Source organism: Apteryx mantelli, chromosome 2 (genome assembly GCF_036417845.1).
Source record: "Apteryx mantelli isolate bAptMan1 chromosome 2, bAptMan1.hap1, whole genome shotgun sequence".
Taxonomy (NCBI): Eukaryota; Metazoa; Chordata; class Aves; order Apterygiformes; family Apterygidae; genus Apteryx; species Apteryx mantelli.
Genome location: NC_089979.1, coordinates 91,544,787 through 91,565,175, shown reverse-complemented (window position 1 = coordinate 91,565,175; position 20,389 = coordinate 91,544,787). Strand labels below are relative to the sequence as shown.

General features: G+C 38.1%; 1 protein-coding gene across 6 annotated transcripts in view; it reads right to left on the bottom strand.

Annotated features, from left to right (window-relative positions):
- The window catches only part of SEMA5A (semaphorin 5A), a 326,582-nt gene that overhangs the window by 64,775 nt on the left and 241,418 nt on the right, over positions 1-20,389 (bottom strand). For all 6 annotated transcript variants that reach the window (XM_067291026.1, XM_067291025.1, XM_067291022.1 and 3 more), the window contains one exon: positions 15,619-15,766. In XM_067291026.1, the coding sequence (XP_067147127.1) occupies positions 15,619-15,766 (148 nt within the window). The remainder of the gene's footprint in view (positions 1-15,618; positions 15,767-20,389) is intronic.

Here is a 20,389-nt window from a genome sequence, read left to right as displayed (position 1 = left end):
AGAGAGCTGGGCCTGTTCAGCCTGGAGAAGAGAAGGCTGAGAGGAGATCTTATCAATGTGTACAAGTATCTGAAGGGAGGGTGTCAAGAGGATGGAACCAGACTCTTTTCAGTGGTGCCGAGCGACAGGACGCGAGGCAACGGGCACAAACTGAAACACAGACAATTCCATCTGAACATGAGCAAATACTTTTTCACTGTGAGGGTGACAGAGCGCTGGAACAGGTTGCCCAGAGAGGTTGTGGAGTCTCCGTCTCTGGAGATATTCAAAACACGCCTGGACGCAATCCTGTGCAATGTGCTCTAGGTGACCCTGCTTGATCAGGGGGGTTGGACTAGATGATCTCCAGAGGTCCCTTCCAACCTCAGCGATTCTGTGATTCTGTGATTCTGGTAAGTGCATTATTCCAAATCCTGGAATTTGCACTAATTCTGTCCTAGTGGCAGTTTAAGGGCTGGAAAATGGAGACATCATAACTTTAGAAAGTCAGGAAGGCTCTTTCAGTACAACAGGGATTGCAGTTATTGCTTCTTGGTACCTGATCTGAAAATAACAGCATTGTTGCTAGACAAGCTAGTTAAGATAGCTCTTTAAGTTTCCTAATGCTCTCTTTCTCTATTCTGCATGTGTAATCTGGAATACTGCCACTATAATGTTTAAAAGTTACGTTACACAATGCTTTCAATTACATGGGGACTTACAGGACATATGATAACTGAGATACAAGTATTATTGGCAGTAATTCACAAAGTCGTTCATGCTTTGCTCTCTTTGATGAATGAAACAATCCCAAGCTCATGCAATGATTGGTACTGTTCAAAAATAGCAGAAATAAGAAAAATACTAAGAACTGCACCACTAACTTAAACAGGTAAATTCATTCTGGCTGTAAGTCACTTTTCTACAACAGAATGGCATTCAGGGAAAGCAGATGAAAGTGCATTCTCCAAAGAAGAGCCTGACCCCAGCATGAATTACAGGGATCCAGTCAAGCATCAAGGCTGCCAAAGCTCAAAAAAACATTTAAATATTTCAGTTTTGTAGCCTCCTTCTTCTTCATTATCCTTTACCTCAGGCAGCCATCCAAACCTGGATTAAGCTAATCTCCAGAACGTAGATACCTGTTGTTCACTCCTGATATGGTTGTGCACTTGGTTCACACTAAATGCTTACAGTATGCTCAACTATCATGTACTTTATGTGTATAAACACATTTAATAAATAAATGTGTATTTACAAATGCAAAATATGTCATAGGTATATATAGATATATACCTTCTCTTTCCAACTTAAACATTAACTGAAAGGACTCCACTATTAGTAAATTTTAATTGAAAAGTTTTAGAGATGCCTATCAGGTCTTGTGATATTAAAAAAAAAAAAAAATCTGACATCATGTGAACTCTGCAGAGTTAAACCTGAATTTTCTGTCATAGTGTAACTGTATAAATTCCTCATCTACCTTTCAAAAACACAGCCAGAAAAAACATACTGAGTTTGTATTGTACACTTAAAAATATACGGACATATGGTTTGTTAACCTTAATTAATGGAATCAAATAAGTATGCATCCATTTATGAAAAAGCCTTTCATTATGAACTTGTATAATTTCTTCACCACTTAAAAAAACAACAAACAAACCACAGAGCACTTAAAATTTTTCCAAGGAAAATGTAAGGAAGGAATCAATTGGAACAGCTTTGTGTTCAAAATCATCTCTGAAGCATCAAAGTGGTGTTTGTTGGCATCTGTGCTCCAGCTGTTGGGTTTCGGGCTTTTTATTTTTTTAATCATGTTCCTTATTCCAGCGAGTAAGTTCTTGATTTTGTGCAGTTACAGAGCTAGAAAGTGAGTTCATCAGGGACTGTTCCCACTCCCACAGCCTTTAATAGTATTTCACTAAAAGAACACGGTAACTTTAAAGCTTCATAGGCCATCTATTTCACTGGATCTTGGTAAGTGACAATTTTACAGTATTAAGACAGATTTGAAAAAAATATTTTGGCTATATTCTTCAAACTGTGTAAAAAAAAAAAAAGAAAAAAAAAAAGAGAGAGACCCCAAAAGACAATTAAACTAGCCAACAAACAAAAGCCCCCCCCAAAATCAGACCCCTCTCCCCCAAAACCAGAACCATAAAAAATTCTTTGATGACAATGTTAAGCAAGTCTTTGATTGTTAGGAATCCATTTATGAATAAGTCCTTATCTTTATTAAAAAGCAGTCTGGAAGAAAGTCAGATTGACCCCGAAGCCCACTGAAAGCAAAGGAAGACTAAATTAACTTCAATGACTTTTGGAGGAGGCCCTGCTTAGGCAGTGACAATTAAGTACTAATAACACTCCAGTTTAGTTTGCGAATCTGTACCGAGTATAATATGGTTCTGAAGAACTATAGAAATCAAATGATGTGTATTCTGCATGTCTTTTCAAAGACTATGAGTCCTGAGCCCTCACACAGCCCTATAAGCTTGTCAGGGTGAAAGCATGGGGCTATTTTTAGCGTAATGTTGCTATTGCCCAGCTTAGCAGTTCCAAAATGTCCCCCGCAGGAACTCACCTTTTACCCTTGATAAGTAGACTAGGGTCCTGGTTTAAGAGCCCAAGGCTAAGAAACATGAATACAGTGGAAAAAAACACTGTGTTTTGGCCAACTGTGGGGTTTTTTTCCAGAGAAAAAAAAATCTTAGCTCTTTGCTGCTGCTGCCTCTCTTGAGAGGTGACTCTGCCAACTCTGCTCAAGAGAAAAGTATGAAGAGACTAGTCCCTGACCTCTTCTCTAGAGTACAAATGAAGAGGGAAGATAGCTGTGAGTTGAGTACAGTTATTGATGAGGGATCTGAATCAGCAGAGTGCTACAGAGAGGAGGCTTATCAAGAGCACTGTATTAAAGATGTAGAGCAAATACTTTCCTCTAGAAATTTGAGGAAAGGCAAAAATAGACCAGCAGAGATAAACAGTAGGGTCATTAAGGTCATCAAAAGCATGAAGCCACTCTTCAAAAAGCTAAAGTTGTGTACAAATGAAAAATAAATTGAAAGAATTATGAAATCTGGCACATTAAATGTAAAAACACAATAAGCCAGGCCAGAAAAGACCTTAAGGAAGAATTTGTGAAAAGTATAAAAACTAAAACTGAAGCCTATTTCAAAAACATCAGAGAGAGATTGCTACAGTCTATAGGTGCAATGTATTATAGAGGCATAAAAGAACCTTTTAGGAATGGTAAGACCACAGATAGACAAATAGACAAAAAGGAATATAGCATGTCACCAAAGAATATAATAAGGAAACAAATAACTAAACTGATACTAGTGGCACATAGCCTTTTGCTTAAAATTACCTTTCTATCTGATGCCTGGAGGATGGTAAATGTGACACTGATTTTTAAAAACACTTCATGAAATTCAGGGGAACTATCACTGTCAGTGAGCCTGACATCTGAATGGGGCACATCAGTAGAAAATGTAATAAACCATGAAATTAGTGGACACCTAGATAAAGATGATCTACTGGAGAACATGATATACTATGTTTTTTATAAAAGGAAGCCATGAACCTATTAGAGTCTCTGAAGGAGTTAACAAATATATGGATAAGAGAGGTAAGTTGATATAGTCTACCCAGATTTCCAAAAGACATTTGACAACGTCTCTCAAAGGCTCTTACAGAAACTTAGCAGTCACAAGCTAAGAGAACAGGTCCCTTCATGCACAATTCACTGGTTAAGAGATAGGAAATGGAGGAGAGGAGTAAATGGTCATTTTTTACAGGGGAGGATGGCCAAGCAGGTCTGTGCTGAGACCTGTGTTGTTAAACATATTTGACAACATCAGAAGTACTTTAGTATCTAAAATGCCATACACTTTCAGAAAAACATTCTAAAGGCCCTCTCCAGCGGAGTATTTCAGAGGAAGAGGGAAAGGTAAAGTATATAATTAAGAATGTGTCAGGCTTGTACTGTATGCAGAATCCAGTTGTAAGAACTAAACCTGTCAATAAGTTTCCGCAAAACAGTCAAGGGCACTTCCCTTATCAAAAACAAAAGATTAACAATCCATTTTCATCTTTGTTTGTCTGTTTGACTATTTTATGTAAAGCTCTTCTGTGACTCTGGCAAAGACGAATACTGTTTTTTAAGCTTTGTACTCTTTGCAAGATTTAAATTTTCCTATCCACCACATTTCACCCCACCTGCCTCTCACAGTACAGGAAATTTTGCTCCTACAGAATATTCTGCCTATGAAATTTAAGGCAACATAAGTTAGTTTTACTTGACATTTGGGGACTATAACGGAAAGCCAGATTTGACTTTATATTTAGGGTATCTCATATTGTTACACTGCTTTAGTTATACTTAAAATCTTTACACTAAATGGTAAGTAAAATGCCAATCATTTTGAAAACAAAACAAATCAGTGCAAACATTTCCCTAGCTAAAAACTCCAAAAAAAGAGACTGCATTCTTCACTTTCTTCAAAAATTACATTTATATGACCTACAGCCAGGTTTTTGATGGATTAATTCGTGTAATCCATCATTTGCTTTTTTTCTTCGCCTTCTGTGTCATGCATCATTCTTATACTTCATACCAAATTGCTGATGCTAGATTTCAGTATATGTCTAATATTCCTTTTAGCCCTCCACTGCAGAAGCAGATTATATGCACTGATATTAATTCATTTTCTAAGTATTTTAAAGCCTGTTTAACAAAATATTCATGCTGCCAAGCTGCCTCACACAAGTGCTTCAATATGTGAATGGGGATTCTGGAACAGCTTTTCAAGAAGGGATAGGACACATAAATTAACCATTTTTAATATGGAGCTTTTTTTCTGTGAAGAAGGTTATGTGCTCCTATGCGAATGAATGAAGTATAATTCTAGTCCTGTGAGCAACTGCCTGAAAATGTTTGAAACTTCTGATTGGACACCTCTCTATGCTTTAATTAGAGTGAACTTACTTACTTCATTTCAGATCGAAGCAGGATTACAGGTCTTGGTTTTCTAGACAGAGTAACATTAGCCAGATATAGTCCATGGACTTTCACCTGCCCATGTCATTCAATGCTGTGAAAAGACTTTTCTAAGTCAGGCAAGGCCAAGAAAGTAGATGTAGGTCTGTTGACCAATTCTATGAATTTTCTCCTAGCTTATGTTGACTGGGAAGGGGACAGAATAAACTCAGCTGTAAAAATAGTAATTTTTGCCTGTAAAAGGTACATCTACAACAGTATTATATTATCAGTATGGTAAATTGACATAGCCACACTATCAAAGTTCCCTCAGTGCAGATCTGTGCTATATATAATGTCTTCACATGCACTGACATTTAAATGGCCTTTTATAAAGAATCTTAGAATCTGCTACTATCTTCATAAATAAACTTCATGTAAAAAAATGGGGTTACTTGTGAGTAAAAGGCAGTCACACAGAAGAGTCTTGTACTGAGCACTGTGTGAACACTGGCAGCATAACACTCGCATCTGAACTGGCACCTAGCAATCCAGCCAGTGTAAGAGGGCAAAGTAGCTGTACTACCATGGGCCCCAAGAAGAGATTGAAGATTTCCTTTTCCTCTCAATCCATGAAGGAAATAAGTGGTTCTAGTACTTTCACTGACACAGCATGCTTCTTTTCAATATTCACGCAGCCTCCTAGCTGGCCTGTTGTGGAGGAAATGCCTAGTTACCTGCACAACAGGATGAACTGCACAAAGAGCAGGCAATAAGGGTACCCTGAGCTAAGGACCACAAAGGCATTTAGGCTCTCCTATTACTGTGTTATTCTGCAGCAAGGTTCATGATTAGGTGATTAATATGTCAAGTTGTAGCTTAAAGTTTTCTCATGCTAGATTTAATGTGCATCCTAGAGGGCATCAGCAGGTTTTCATCAATTTATACCAGTTGAAGACCTCATCAACTCTTTAATTTTAAATGCCAGTAAATTGCTAACAGAGCTAACATGTCAACTCTACAGTTTCTTTTTCACTTTTCCTTCTGGACACTGATTCAAAGTCCACTGAGATAAAAGTGTGTCTGTCCATCCTCTGATCAGATAGTTGCAAAACAAAGGTGAAGCCTATAGCTACTTTTTTCCAGCTAGAACCTCTCTGGATGAAACAAAGTAAGAATCACATTGTGGGACTGGCCTATTCCTGGATCACTCCAACTTTTCATACCAATTCTTCACCAGTTTCAAAGGAAAGCTGAATTGGTTCCTTTATCTTCACAAGGTAGTAGATGCTTCACTGATCTCTCATGCAAGAAATAAGTTACAAAGTCAGAGATTTTGGTAACGTAAACTGAAAGACTTATTCTTATGACTTTGAATTCATTCATCTTTCTGATATTTCAAATGAACAAACAAGTGTTGTTTAATGGGGAAAATTCTGCCCTGAAACCTGCAGGACTAATAATATAACTTTCAGCTGCACTTCTCAGATAGAAAAAAAATATATATATGTTTTATAATGCTGTTTTCAATACCTTAAAGTGTCCTGTTAGGGGACTGTAGAACTACATCCTGCCCTTTGGGCTGTGAGGACAAATCACTGTGCATACTGGTAAATGAGTTCAGTGTTCACATGAACTTATAATTAAAGGCATAAAGAATACAATCCCATCTACTGGAGTACTCAGGCCTAAATATATTTCAGAATGCTGCAAAGGACTCAGAGTCACAACATCCTGAATATGCACAAAGAATTATAAATAAAGACAATCCAAGTGTATGTTTGCCTTTTCTTAAGACTGGTGATCATGTTTGTTCTAGATGAATGTCAGGCCTTCAATGACCTAATTCCTTTGATTTGGTTTATTAGTCTAGTCTAGTATTAGAGCAGAAATCTTCTAATCTGGAACTGAATGTAGAAGAGATGAGGATGAGAGAATCAACACAGGAAGAAAAAACAGGTCCTTTTAATAACTCCATCAATAAATATTCCAAAGATTATTTAAACTGATGCCCCAACCTGATGCAATCCAGGTAAGCATAGAGTTTACTGATATTATTTTCATTGAAAAGCAAAATCCTATCATAGCCTAATAAATTAAAAATTACTATAATGCTCTGAGACTAAGCGAAAACAGAAGATGAGCCAGCAGATGACCATGTCATGAATTTGTATGAAGTTCTATTTATTTGCACTCTGATGGCTAACAACTGCTGCCAATTAGCCCAGCTAAAAAATCAATCTCACACTCTTCAACAGTTCCTGCATAGTGAAGTTATAATGGCAGTGGCACATATTAGTTATTCAGGCTTCACCCATTCCTCAATTTATTGAGATCCAAGTGAAGAAGAATTCTGAAGCAAAACGCTGCTTTGTGTTAACTATCAGGTCTGTGAGCACACTTTTTGGTATAAAATGTGTAAACATAATTATTAAGTATGTTTGCACTGTGGCATTTAACTACAGGAGGTTAAATCTAAAAGGAAAAAATGAATGAGGGGACAATTTCTTATAAGTTGATTCAATACTCACTTATAAAGAGGAACAAAGGAAATGACATTCTAGATCAGACAGATATGTAACCCAGTATCTTGTCTCTGGCTATTGTCCAAGTACAGCATAGAAATAAGTGGAAGCGCCCAAAGCATAGCTCTTGATCTTATTGTTAATATTTAGAAATTGATTTAAAACTTTAAAATGTGATTTACTATGCCATCAAAAATTTAAATAAATTGCTTTGTCTCTTATAATTTAGTTTTTCCTGATATCATGTACACTTCCAGCTGTGTGGGTTTTTTGGACTCTTACTAAATTTTAAGTCTCAGCAATTTCTTGCAATAAGTTACATTATTTAACAACTCCCTGTGCGAAAAATAGTTCTTTTAATTGGCTCCATATTTCCTTAAATTTCAGTATATTTATGATACAAAGTGAAGAGAAATCCCAATACTTCCTTTCTAGACCAGTCATTATTTTATGTATTAGTCCTTCATCCACTGGAATCATGGCTTCTCTGATTTATCAAAATCCCAGTCTTTTATCTATCTGTGGGACATTTGCTAGAACACAGCTCATTTCTACCACTTGCAATATTCTTTAAGAACTGTGTGATCACAACACTGATTTATATAAAAGCACTATCATGTTTCTGAGGTCATTTCTGAGGGAGCTGGCGGATGTCATTGCTAAGCCACTCTCCATCATCTTTGAAAGGTCATGGAGGACAGGAGAGGTGCCTGAGGACTGGAAGAAAGCCAATGTCACCCCAGTCTTCAAAAAGGGCAAGAAGGAGGACCCAGGAAACTACAGGCCAGTCAGCCTCGCCTGCATCCCTGGAAAGGTGATGGAGCAGCTCATCCTGGAGGCCATCTCCAAGCATGTGGAGGACAAGAAGGTGATCAGGAGTAGTCAGCATGGCTTCACCAAGGGGAAATCATGCCTAACCAATCTGATAGCCTTCTCTGATGGAATGACTGGCTGGGTAGATGAGGGGAGAGCAGTGGATGTTGTCTACCTTGACTTCAGCAAGGCTTTTGACACTGTCTCCCATAACATCCTCATAGGGAAGCTCAGGAAGTGTGGGCTAGATGAGCGGACAGTGAGGTGGATTGAGAGCTGGCTGAATGGCAGAGCTCAGAGGGTAGTGATCAGCAGCGCAGAGTCTAGTTGGAGGCCTGTAGCTAGCGGTGTCCCCCAGGGGTCAGTACTGGGTCCAGTCTTGTTCAACTTCTTCATCAGTGACCTGGATGAAGGGACAGAGTGCACCCTCAGCAAGTTTGCTGATGATACCAAACTGGGAGGAATGGCTGATACACCAGAGGGCTGTACTGCCATTCAGAGAGACCTGGACAGGCTGTAGAGGTGGGCAGAGAGGAACCTCATGAAGTTCAACAAAGGCAAGTGCAGGGTCCTGCACCTGGGGAGGAATAACCCCATGCACCAGTACAGGCTGGGGGTTGACCTGCTGGAAAGCAGCTCTGCGGAGAAGGACCTGGGAGTGCTGGTGGACACCAAGTTAAGCATGAGGCAGCAATGTGCCCTTGTGGCCAAGAAGGCCAATGGTATGCTGGGGTGCATCAGGAAGAGTGTTGCCAGCAGGTCGAGGGAGGTGATTCTCCCCCTCTACTCAGCCCTGGCGAGGCCACATCTGGAGTACTGTGTCCAGTTCTGGGCTCCCCAGTACAAGAGGGATGTGGCACTACTGGAGCAAGTCCAGCGAAGGGCTACAAAGATGATTAGGGGACTGGAACATCTCTCTTATGAGGAAAGGCTGAGAGAGTTGGGCCTTTTTAGCCTAGGGAAGAGAAGGCTGAGAGGAGATCTTATCAATGTGTACAAGTATCTGAAGGGAGGGTGTCAAGAGGATGGGGCCAGACTTTTTTCAGTGGTGCCCAGCGACAGGACGCAAGGCAACGGGCACAAACGGAAACACAGACACTTCCATCTGAACATGAGGAAATACTTTTTCACTGTGAGGGTGACAGAGCGCTGGAACAGGTTGCCCAGAGAGGTTGTGGAGTCTCCTTCTCTGGAGATATTCAAAACACGCCTGGATGCAATCCTGTGGAATGTGCTCTAGGTGACCCTGCTTGTGCAGGGGGGTTGGACTAGATGATCTCCAGAGGTCCCTTCCAACCTCAGTGATTCTGTGATTCTGTGATTCTGTGATTTTCTATACAATAATTTATTCACCCTCTTTTTCCCTGTTTTGACTGCAACTGCACAATGAACTAAGGTATTGCTGAACTGCATACAGTAAAAATCAAGATTTTTGCATACTTATACAACAAAGAAATATCTGATGGAAAAAACTTCTAAAACTAATAGATGAAATCATAACAAGATCCAACTACTGTTCAGTCATTGATCCAGTGGAGCCAGACAAATTCAGTTTCAAAATAAGATTCAGTTTCTCAGCTTTGAGGGTGAGTAACAGTACAAGTTTACCAGGACTGGTGGAGAAATCACCATCACTGGCAATACACGAAACATAAAAAGTGTGATTTAACTAACTTTAGGCTGGCTGTTACAGGCATCCCTTCTGAAATTAGTTTATGTGAATCCCTGGACTACCTTTTTTTGCCTCAATTGGAAATACCTTGCCTGAAACATCCTAAATGCTATATATTTTTTTACAGCTGAATCACTTTTCTGGTGTATAGCTAGCGTTATAAACAACTCATGCACCAAGGTCTTTCTCCTGTCTTGTTCTTCATTGAGCTTCAAAGTGATGGCAGATGTTTCTGATGATTTTACATTAAGTCCATGACTTTGCAATTGTGATACAACTCTTTTAATTTCTATTAATTCAACCCTCAAGGGTCCTTCAGTGCCTCCTCCTATATGACATGCAAATCATGCTTTGCATTGATGATGCTTCCCAACTTCAGGTCACTAGCAAATGTAATCCAACCTTTTCTGCTAAAATTACTAAAAAAACCATAATATATAGGCTCCATCCCAAGTTCATTCCTCCAGGAAATCTAGAGAAATCTCCCAATAATCTGATGTTTCTTTTTCCAGCACAACCCATTAGTATGTCCAGTTAGCGTTATCCATCATCTAACTCTTACATCTCCTTGCTTATGTATCCTGGTAATCACCACCCCACTTTGCAACATTGTGTCATAAATTTAAAACCAGGTACTTTGAAGTTGCTATACTTTGATTACCAAAAACAAAACAAAAAATATATCTTCTTGAAGAATAAGTTCAGAAAAGTATGAGGTGACCTACTTTGGTGATAGTTTAAGGCATTGCATTCCACTTTCCATTCCACACCCTAATTATTTTTTACTCTAAAATTGCTCTGCATTTAGAAGAAACAGCCTCTCTCTGCCTGGATCACTTTCTTCTTGTCCTAAAATTTAGAGATCCTGTTTTCAAAGAATCATATTAAATACAGTTTTAGTCTTTCCAGTATTACAGGTTAGAAATTACTTGGTGCCATCATTCTTGGTGCCCTCTACACACACACACACACACACAGAGGATATAAGAATCTACGAGTTTTGGTCCTGCCTCAGGTCTCAGAGGCCCTTAAAAAAATAGTGGCCCATATTAACACTTGCATTACACTTACCGCCTATGAACTGGTACATTTCTAAGTTACAGGGATTGCTATAATTAACTGTCAGATTTTGAGTTTTAGCCAGGGGCTTGTAGGGGTCAAGAAGAACTATTTTGCAAGTGTAAAATTGTCTATATAGTTTTTTTCATTCCTCACCTTCTTTCTGGCATCTGAGACTGGTGGCACCTGAAGACAGGACCCTTATCGAGTTGAACCAGTACTCTGTGACACATTACATAAAATACTAGATGCACTACTAGAGGGCTGTCTGGTGTATCCTGTTCACCTGATTGCTAAATTGAGGATAAGAACAAACTTTCTCCCAGAACAGACTGGTAGAAACACTTGGGGTTTTCAGTTTTCAAGAACTGAATATTTATTTTTCAGCTTTAATTACTTTTAAAATTACATGGTTCTCAAAAATGATCCTTCACACTGCTTTGTTTTAAGCAAGAAAGCAAACATCTTAACTTGAAGTTTATTCTCTTTTTCAAAATTAAATAAATCACACTGCAAAATAATTGCTAGATGTGTAGTTGATGACTACCTTAAATGCCTCACATCTGGATATATATGTACATCAGTTCAACCAGTTTACATTTCACATTTTACTTGAATATGAATGCCAAGTTAATAACTCACCTCACTAACTTTCTAATTTGAATGCCACATGTACCATTATCCAATTTGTTAGTTAGCATTTTCTGAAACTATTTCTTGTGATTTTGAGTTTTTGTTTTTACTCTCTAAAATTACTTAGCATTGCTTGTAATTGCAATAGTATATATAGCATCAAAAGAAGCCAGGCTCTACTTTGTTAAACATTTAAAACATACAGGAAACAGGTAATAACCAAAGAGTTTATATTAGAGACAAAAGATAGGAAAAGGAAATGAGCAACAGGAGGTAAGTGTCATGTAAGAAGTGTAATTTTTTGTATCTCATGCTTGTGAGAATATATTTTTTTGGTTTTGGAACAGAAAGAAGTCAAAAGGAAACTTAAAAAGAACCACAAAAAATATAATAACAATCTTTACTTCACATATTTTTTCTTCCTAGAGTTTTGTTTTCAGCACACTTCTGGAACATTTGGGGAGGAGGGGGGGAAGCTATGAATGCAACACTGACAACTATTTTTAAGAAATGAATAAAATTCCCCCTTTGTTTTATTCCACAGCAAAATCTTTCAGGTATGTGGAAAGTATATATGTTTTACCAGTTTTCCATTGCAATTAATAAAATTAATGTATATGTTAGTATGACTGAAATGAGAACATGGACAAATATATGTAAAATATGTCACCCAGCTTCAGCCTCAGACCAGAGTTCTTATTCTAGCAATAATTCTAAAAAATATATATATGTATTACTGGCCTGAGGCAAATTCAACTGAGATCATGCTTCTCAGAGAAAAGCAGCATGTTCTGAAGCAAATGCTCTACTAAATACTACTGAGTATGCTGTAAAATCTAAAGAGATTTTTCTTCTGAGTCATATTAGTTCAGTCCACAAAATTCCACCCTGCTTTCTCTAGCTCATGTATCACCTGAATTCATTATAGTAATACCTGTTTTGTGATCCACTTAAATTTTCTATTGCCAGAGTTTGACTGCTCTTAAATTTAACTGTGATGGTCTTATCTCTCATTATCTAATCTCAAGCATTCTGGTTTTGGAATATTTGTATGCGTCTTCCTCATCCAGAGGTTTTTTATTATTATTTTACAAGAAGCTAATATTGCAACGACTGCAGGGATCTCTCTATCCAGTGTGGCGGATGAATGGCATGGACTCAGGAGGGTTTGCGTCCTGAGACATTTATTGTTTATTTCTGAGCATATTTAAAAAGTTAGCTGCTTCAGTGGTTTCACAGACACACTTTGCTAAGCCAATCATCATGCAGATTATGTCACAGGTAGCCAGTTATTACACTGATCACGCACGCAGCGGTCATGCCTTGTACTCTGCTACTTGTTTAGAAAAGCTGTCTCGCCCTTAACCTTGGTTCCCACTGGCTTCTGCTAGTTTATCTGTACTTTCTCAGGATGTATCATTCCCAGCTGCACCAGTGTCTTTGGGTACGTTTGTCTGAGGCTCCTGTTGCTTGCTACTTGCAACTTTCCACCAGTTTAACCCTGTCATGACCCTCCACAATCCAGTCCTGATAAAAATTATTCAAGTGACTTGCTTGATTTCTGCTATAGGATAGATAAACCCAAGGAATGAGCTCATGACAAACATGCGTAAAACAAAAAATTGCAAAACACAGTTAGTAACCACCTACTGTGCTATTGCAAACATACAGCAATACAACAAAGCTAAAGGGGAGAAAAAAATGAGTCAAAAATGCTTAGTAGAAATAATTAGGTGGACACAGACAACAGCTATGAATATGGTAAAAGCTTCAAAATGAGAACAGATAAACAGATTAGGATTGGCTATACTACAGTCCCACAATGTGGTCTTAGATTGGAAAACAGAAGAGGTAAGTTCTCCTGTGACATAAAATCTGGTACTCTGATACTGCTGGCAACAAGGCAGTAGACTTCCTTTCATGAGCCTTATAAAAATAGTGCTATTCTTTTCTCCTCCATTCCTCCCATTGGAAAAATCTTCTGAAAACAAAGAATCATAGCATAGTTGAAAGTGCTTCTGAGACAGCATCTAGTCCATGCTACACTTCCAATGGCTCAAAAATTTCTTTTCACTTCAAGATGAAATGAAACCTAATACTTTTAGTCTCCTCTTAAATGACAGTTCTCCAGGCCTCTACCTGTTTTTCTTTCCCACTTTTATGAACACAAGTCTTGACTATACAGACCACAGCCTTTGAACTATACAGCTACAGAAGACCTATGGAAACTCACGCTATTATGAATATATTATGAAAGTTTCCAGAATACATCCTTACTGAAGGTAAATAAGAGACCCGGTGAACCTCCTTTAGAATTAACGCTATCACCTAATGGTTGAAAAAGAGAATATTTTAAGTCCTTGTGCCTATTCTCAGATATGCCTGTAATTTCTTTGGTGAAAGCTGGGCTCATAACATTTTTACATCTTTTATGCCAGATTCGATATCCCATAGAGAGAGGGTAGAACGCTGCTGCTTTCATTGCAATTTTTCTTGAGATTAATTAGCTTTCCAATTGCTGCAAGATCCTCAGAGGAAAAGGTTTTAAAAACAAATTAAACTCAGTAAACATCTTTTGCTACATATTAACCAAAGTTTAGTATGTCCTTACTACACATAGTAAAGATAGGAAATTTTTAGTAACAAGGCACAATAATTTCTCCTTTATTCACTATGGTAAAAATCCACTGTTTTAATTATTTTGAAGAATACATCCCTGTAACAATAAAAAGGAAAAATGATGTTGAAGCAGAAGAACCTCTATAGGAATAAATTATATATAGGCTTTATATTACTGTCCTTCCCCTTTTGATATTACTGTCCTATATATATATTTCACCCATTCGACAATTATGAGAAGGCATAAAAATATTTCAAATTGCTCTTGTCTACATTAGTAAAACAAACTGTAAGAAATAATGAAGCCAACATAATAATTATTATCCAAAGCATTCTTGTCCAGGTATGCTTATCCACAAAGTCCTTCTATGACTGCAAAACTTCTGACTCAAGAGAGGCAGCTTTTAGGTTCAAACTCACTTAAACTTAATAAGCAAAATAGAGACTTCCTACCTAAGTCCTTTGTCTTGCAAGGACAGCAGGGTTTACAGTGGGTTTCTACCTACTTTTGGTTTGGGTTGTTTCCATTGGTACACAGTATTAGGCAAGACAATCCTGTACTCCAGAACTAAATTTTATTGAAACCATCAAAGCAAAAGTTTTCAAAATAATCAAAAAAACATTTGGATTGCCTTGTTGCACAATCATTGGCTCTAATACTACAGGAGCAGCAGGAACATGTAGCTGGGGATAGCAGGAGAGATGAGAGAGAGCTGAATCACCCTTTTCTTTTCAGTGTCAACCCACCATTAGACTCTCATTAGTTGTAACACGAAACAAGACTCTAAGGTACATCTTCTGATATTTACCCACACTTGCTAAGACTTTCCCTCAGTTTCATTATCCTGCAACAACCTCCTTTCCTCTGGCTTCGACAGTGTTGCCCCATTCAAGAATACTTATACAGAGTATTTTTCCCAGTGTACTATCTATCACTAATCAAATTTATTTCAGCACTTCCTCATGGCTCCACATAATCTTTATTCACCTATTCTCTCATTTTATATTAGATTTAATCTTACAATTTTCTGAGCTTTCCTGGACCTGACACACCGGAGCCCTGGGCTCATAGCAAGGGTTCCTATATACCGTGGTGATAAAAGTAATAAACACCATAAACATGTCAATGACATATCCGCATCTGCACCAACTTGGCCTCAGAAAGCCCATATTCTGGAGGTTACTGTACAAAAGCTGAACAGTGCCAATTTCTGACTGAAAAACTGTATAAATTTCAGCACATAAGAGCACCACAGATACAAATACACTCTGATGAATCATGTTAGGGGTGGGACATACGGACATATGCACATTTGCTGAAGGGAAAGCAGAGGATTATTTACCACACTACAGCCAGGACAGTCGGAACCATTTTCACATGTCCTACGCCGAGCCTGAATCCCTCCTCCACACTGAGCAGTGCAGCGTTCCCACGGACCCCAGCCTGTCCAAAACACATGAGGAGGGCACAACAAATGCTCATTGCAGTACCTGTGAGAAGAGGCAACAAAGGAAGAAAAGAATCTATTTAGTACCAAAAAGACACCTCCCCCGAAGTCCCTCTTTTGCGTTATTCAGACAGATGTTTGCACATGGAAATACTTTATCCAAAGGTCCCCTCTCTATTTTTAAAGCACTGAACTAACAGCTGTCACACTGCACAGAGTGTTTAAACATTGGAGATTATTATTTTAGGCCATAATGGGGGTGAAGGGGTGAAACTTTTTTTGCATTATTTAGTGCCTTTATACAACCTATGCGATCCAACCACAGTATTGCACTGGGAACATGTAAGCAAGGTTGACAACTATTTCAGTAAAAAAAAAAAAAAAAGAAAAAAAGTAGTGTAGATGTATCTTGGGGGAGGACTGACTCAACTAAATGAAAGGTAACCATTTATGCAGGCAATCTTTTATCAGTCTCTAGCTAAGCCTTGATTAGGATCCATTTCTCTCCTCTTTAGAAAGTTGAAATGGCTTTTTTGCCTTCTCCAGTATCTCCAATTTTATGGGTAAAATAAAGCTAAAACATTGACTCTAGGTATAAACAACTATACTATTTTGATGGTACTTTATCTCTTAAAGGGTGTTTTTAGTTATTGTAACCCTTAAAGGATTTCCCAGCACACTGCAAACTGATCCAGAGGCCTACCAGCTTCTTGAGGGAAGAAGGAATTTTTTTACTGCCCAGCTTGTTACTGTAATGAGACATTCAGTTGGTTGGGATGGTTTCAACTTTTAGTGAGTTTTCTCATTTTTTGTAAAAACCTAAGACTCCTGATTTTTTGAGCTTGTCATCTAGTAATACTAGGTGCATCATGTGCTGCTTGGTAAAGATCCTCTCCACAGGTTCAAAAGATTCGGGCCACCAGAAAGTGTGACTGGGTATCTTAAAGAGACTAGGTTCTTATTTGGGATAAATTAAAGCCATGACAGATGTTCAGAAAATAGATGATCCAAAAGGACCATTCTGATCTTTTATGGAAGTCTCTGAGTAGTTCTTGCTCCTACTACTTCTGACTATCCTGAACAAACAATCAATACACGGGCCGTTCAAAATCCACTGGCTTCTTCCCCTTCTAGCAAGTTTCCATCATTTTGTACTCTTATGCAATGAAAACTTAAATAATGTTTTTTTTACACAAACAGAAACAATGACAGTATAAACTGTTATTATTTTCAAAAATAATAACCATTGCCACATTTTCTGCAGAAAGTCCCATGATCTTCAAGGTCTAATTCTTCTTTACAAAGGAAGTTTTATGTTCCAAATTCTGTGGATGTTGTTTCTGTATGTTATATATAGCTGTAGGTTTATCACATATGTCAGAGTCTATGATTCAAAGCTTGTCTTTGGTCCTGAGCAACTCCATCGAAATTTAAAAGGTTGGGTGGGGGACAAATAAGGAAGTAAGATTTGTTTTTATGTTTCTGTATAGTTATGGAAACTATTAACAGCATGTATTGACCTTTTCTGCAGTTCTCCAGTAAACTGAGAAAAACTCCTCCCAATATTGACAAATCTGCTTTCTCAAAATTCTTCAGTGCATGATTTGGGTAAATGCTTTTCAACAGCAGCCTGTGCATAGACTATTTTTTTCTGCATGATCATTACTTCTATTTCACAGTTCACATTATGCTATCACTGAAGATGCAGAGGAATGTTCTGTGACTGGATAGTCTTCCCCCAAAATTCAGACAGCTGCACGTATACTCTGTGTCACATGCTCTCATTTATGAGAATATTTGCCATAGATTTTCTCTGTGATCATCAGTTGGGAATGTTTGCCCAGTAACACATAGATGCAATCATCACCATTCATTTATTCATATGAGTACCTATTTTGCAGAACTTACTAGTTTTTAATGTAGATGTGCCAAGTTAGTTTGGGACACACACATGGGATAAAGAAAGTCTTTGTCATGAAGTTGGCAATTACTGATACATGGCCACATAAAAAGTATAACTGATGGTAGGACTCATCTCACCTAAATATAGACATTTACAGTGTAGATGTCTATAAATGAAGTTGTCATCTAAACTTGAGCAACAGTCAATGGAAAGAAACAGTCTTTTTAAAAACATCATTAATGCCACCCTAAAGTAGGTGTCTAATGTAGGTCCTACAAATCAAGTCCTCATTGTACTGATTTCTCTACACTAACTATAAAGGCAGTCTAGACAGATAAGTCTGATGTAGCAGTGGGATTAATTTCATCTAACTTTCAGTGTCTGCAAGGGAGACAGGTGTCTAAGCTTCCATTACAGTCACCAAAGACTTCATCAATACAAGCAATGGAGGCTGGAATGATTAATTTGACCAAATGTAGGAATCTACAGTAAAACAAGACAAATTACTCTCTGTTCTCCACTGTCCATATCGACTAGATTTCTACAGACTATAGTGGGAGTTCAGACATCTGAGTCACTGATAAACACACTGTGGACACTTAAAGTTAGGTGTGATAAATCACACTTAGATGAGATTCATCACACTTCACTTTTGCACAGTGCCTCTTTTAATGCCAATGTGCCATATCACCTGCTCTGTCATTTAAGCAGTAGACAGAAAAGAAACGTAACAATTGACACAGTCAGCACTTCAAAGGTTGGCAACGTCAGAATTCTGTTAACCAAGACTATTTAAAGACATAGCTGAAGCTACAAAGTGAAACTGAAAAACATCTAAAATGCCCATGCAATCTGCTTAACTTCCATTTAGACAAAAAGGGGGGGAAAAAAAGAAAAAAAAAAAAGAGCTGAGTGTTCTTTTTTTTTTTAAAGAAACATCAAAGCCTATAAGTGCAATCTCATTTTCATTTCAGCCAGCCAACTTCTGAAAATATCAGGTATGCTTTTATAGTTAGAGACATCCCTGCAGTTGGTCTTCGAGAGCTTTGCTACAGGAAGGGTTTTTGAGCCAAGTTTTATTATGTCTCTTCTTGGCTGTATTTCAAGTCACTCAGTAACCCCTTTTTCCCATTTGCACTTTTGCTCTTTTTTCCCCTTTTAAATTTGTTCTCAGGACCCACAGGGCTAACAGTTTACAGTAATTCAGCAAAACATGCAATATAAGAAACTTGGATCTGTGAAACCACTGCCCTCTCCCCTAATCTCATCTCTAACTGTGATGAGGTCAGAAGGGAGAACAGCCTAGAAAAATGAGAGTTTGGTACAGTGACCCTTCCCCTACCAGGGGGAATCCAAGTTCAAATGCCCTGAATAAATGAATTGTCATACTGGGGAGACAGAGAGCATCTTCTGTCCAGATCTGGTTGATAACCAGTAGTTCATAGAGCAGTTTTTAATTTTTACTTAGGCAATTTCAGTACAACTGCAACTGTTCTTGTCCCTATGAAGATCTAACCCTTTAATAATACATCAGTTTATTTACATCTTGTCATGCAGCACTGAGTACGTCAGGTTAATTGCATGCCAGTTACAAATGTGTTGTTTTTTTTTTTATTTTCCAAAGGGATGCTATTTTATTTAAACACATAATTTTTAATTTTGAACAGTATCGCACTAGAGTGTATTTAAGAAAAACAAATTAACCTCCATCACTGCCTGCCCATTCTTATGAGATACATTTTTGTGGCAGGTATACTAATACCAGCTGTTGATTTACTGGGAAGCAGAGTCTATACTGAAGTTGATGGGAATGCTGGATTCCTGTAATTGAAGACAGACATATGATGTAAATAGATGCCTTTTGGGAGGAGATTACTAAAACAACAGAAATCTCCACCTAGGAGCCTGTGGCACATGGATTGGGGCTGGGGCATGTGTTCTCAGGGATTTCTATAGAGCAGGAGGAAGCAACGAAACCAAGGGGCATGAAAGTCCACGCTTCCTGGCAAGCTGTTGGCAGAAATGGCAGCAATGGAACCACCAGCAAACCAAAAGCCTCACGATGTTTGATCTGCTCTGCCGAAGGAGACAAAATTTTGTGTGTGCTATTCAAAAACTAACAGTACTACACAGAAAAGACACTTTACTCAACAGTTTCTCCTTATCATGAAAACAAGCCCAAAGCTCTGAATATCTGCTGTTGATTGTGTACAAAAAGATGACAATACCCAGTACTTCTAATCTTACATATCAAGAAAACTTCCAGGGTTTTCAGACCTTTACTCCTCACCTCCAGCCAATTTGTTTTTCTGACTGGCTCTGCTTCTTCTTTTTTTCTTTCTTCCTATGTCATGGAAGATAAATACATTCACTAAAAACAAGGGCTTCTCACTCTAATGTCCCTCATTTCTGCACAAATTAGAGGGAGATCAGCGGCTTTAGTGAACCCATACACAAAAAGTCCTCTTTCCCCAGAAAGAGGCTGGACAAACATTTTCACTCAACAAAGAAATAAAGAGAGGACACCATAAACTACATAAACTAAAACTTGGAGAGTTTTCCAGCAACTTTAAGGAATATTCCACCCACAGGAAAAAATGTAAATTTGTACGTCCCTAAGGAATATCAGGATGTCTTCCATCTTGAGTTTCAACAACAAATATATTTCCTCTGATAAACAAATTTTATTAAAATACTACTTTTACTCCCTTCCCATATTCTGTCTAAACACACAGGATATCAGCTGCACTTTTGACCTATTTC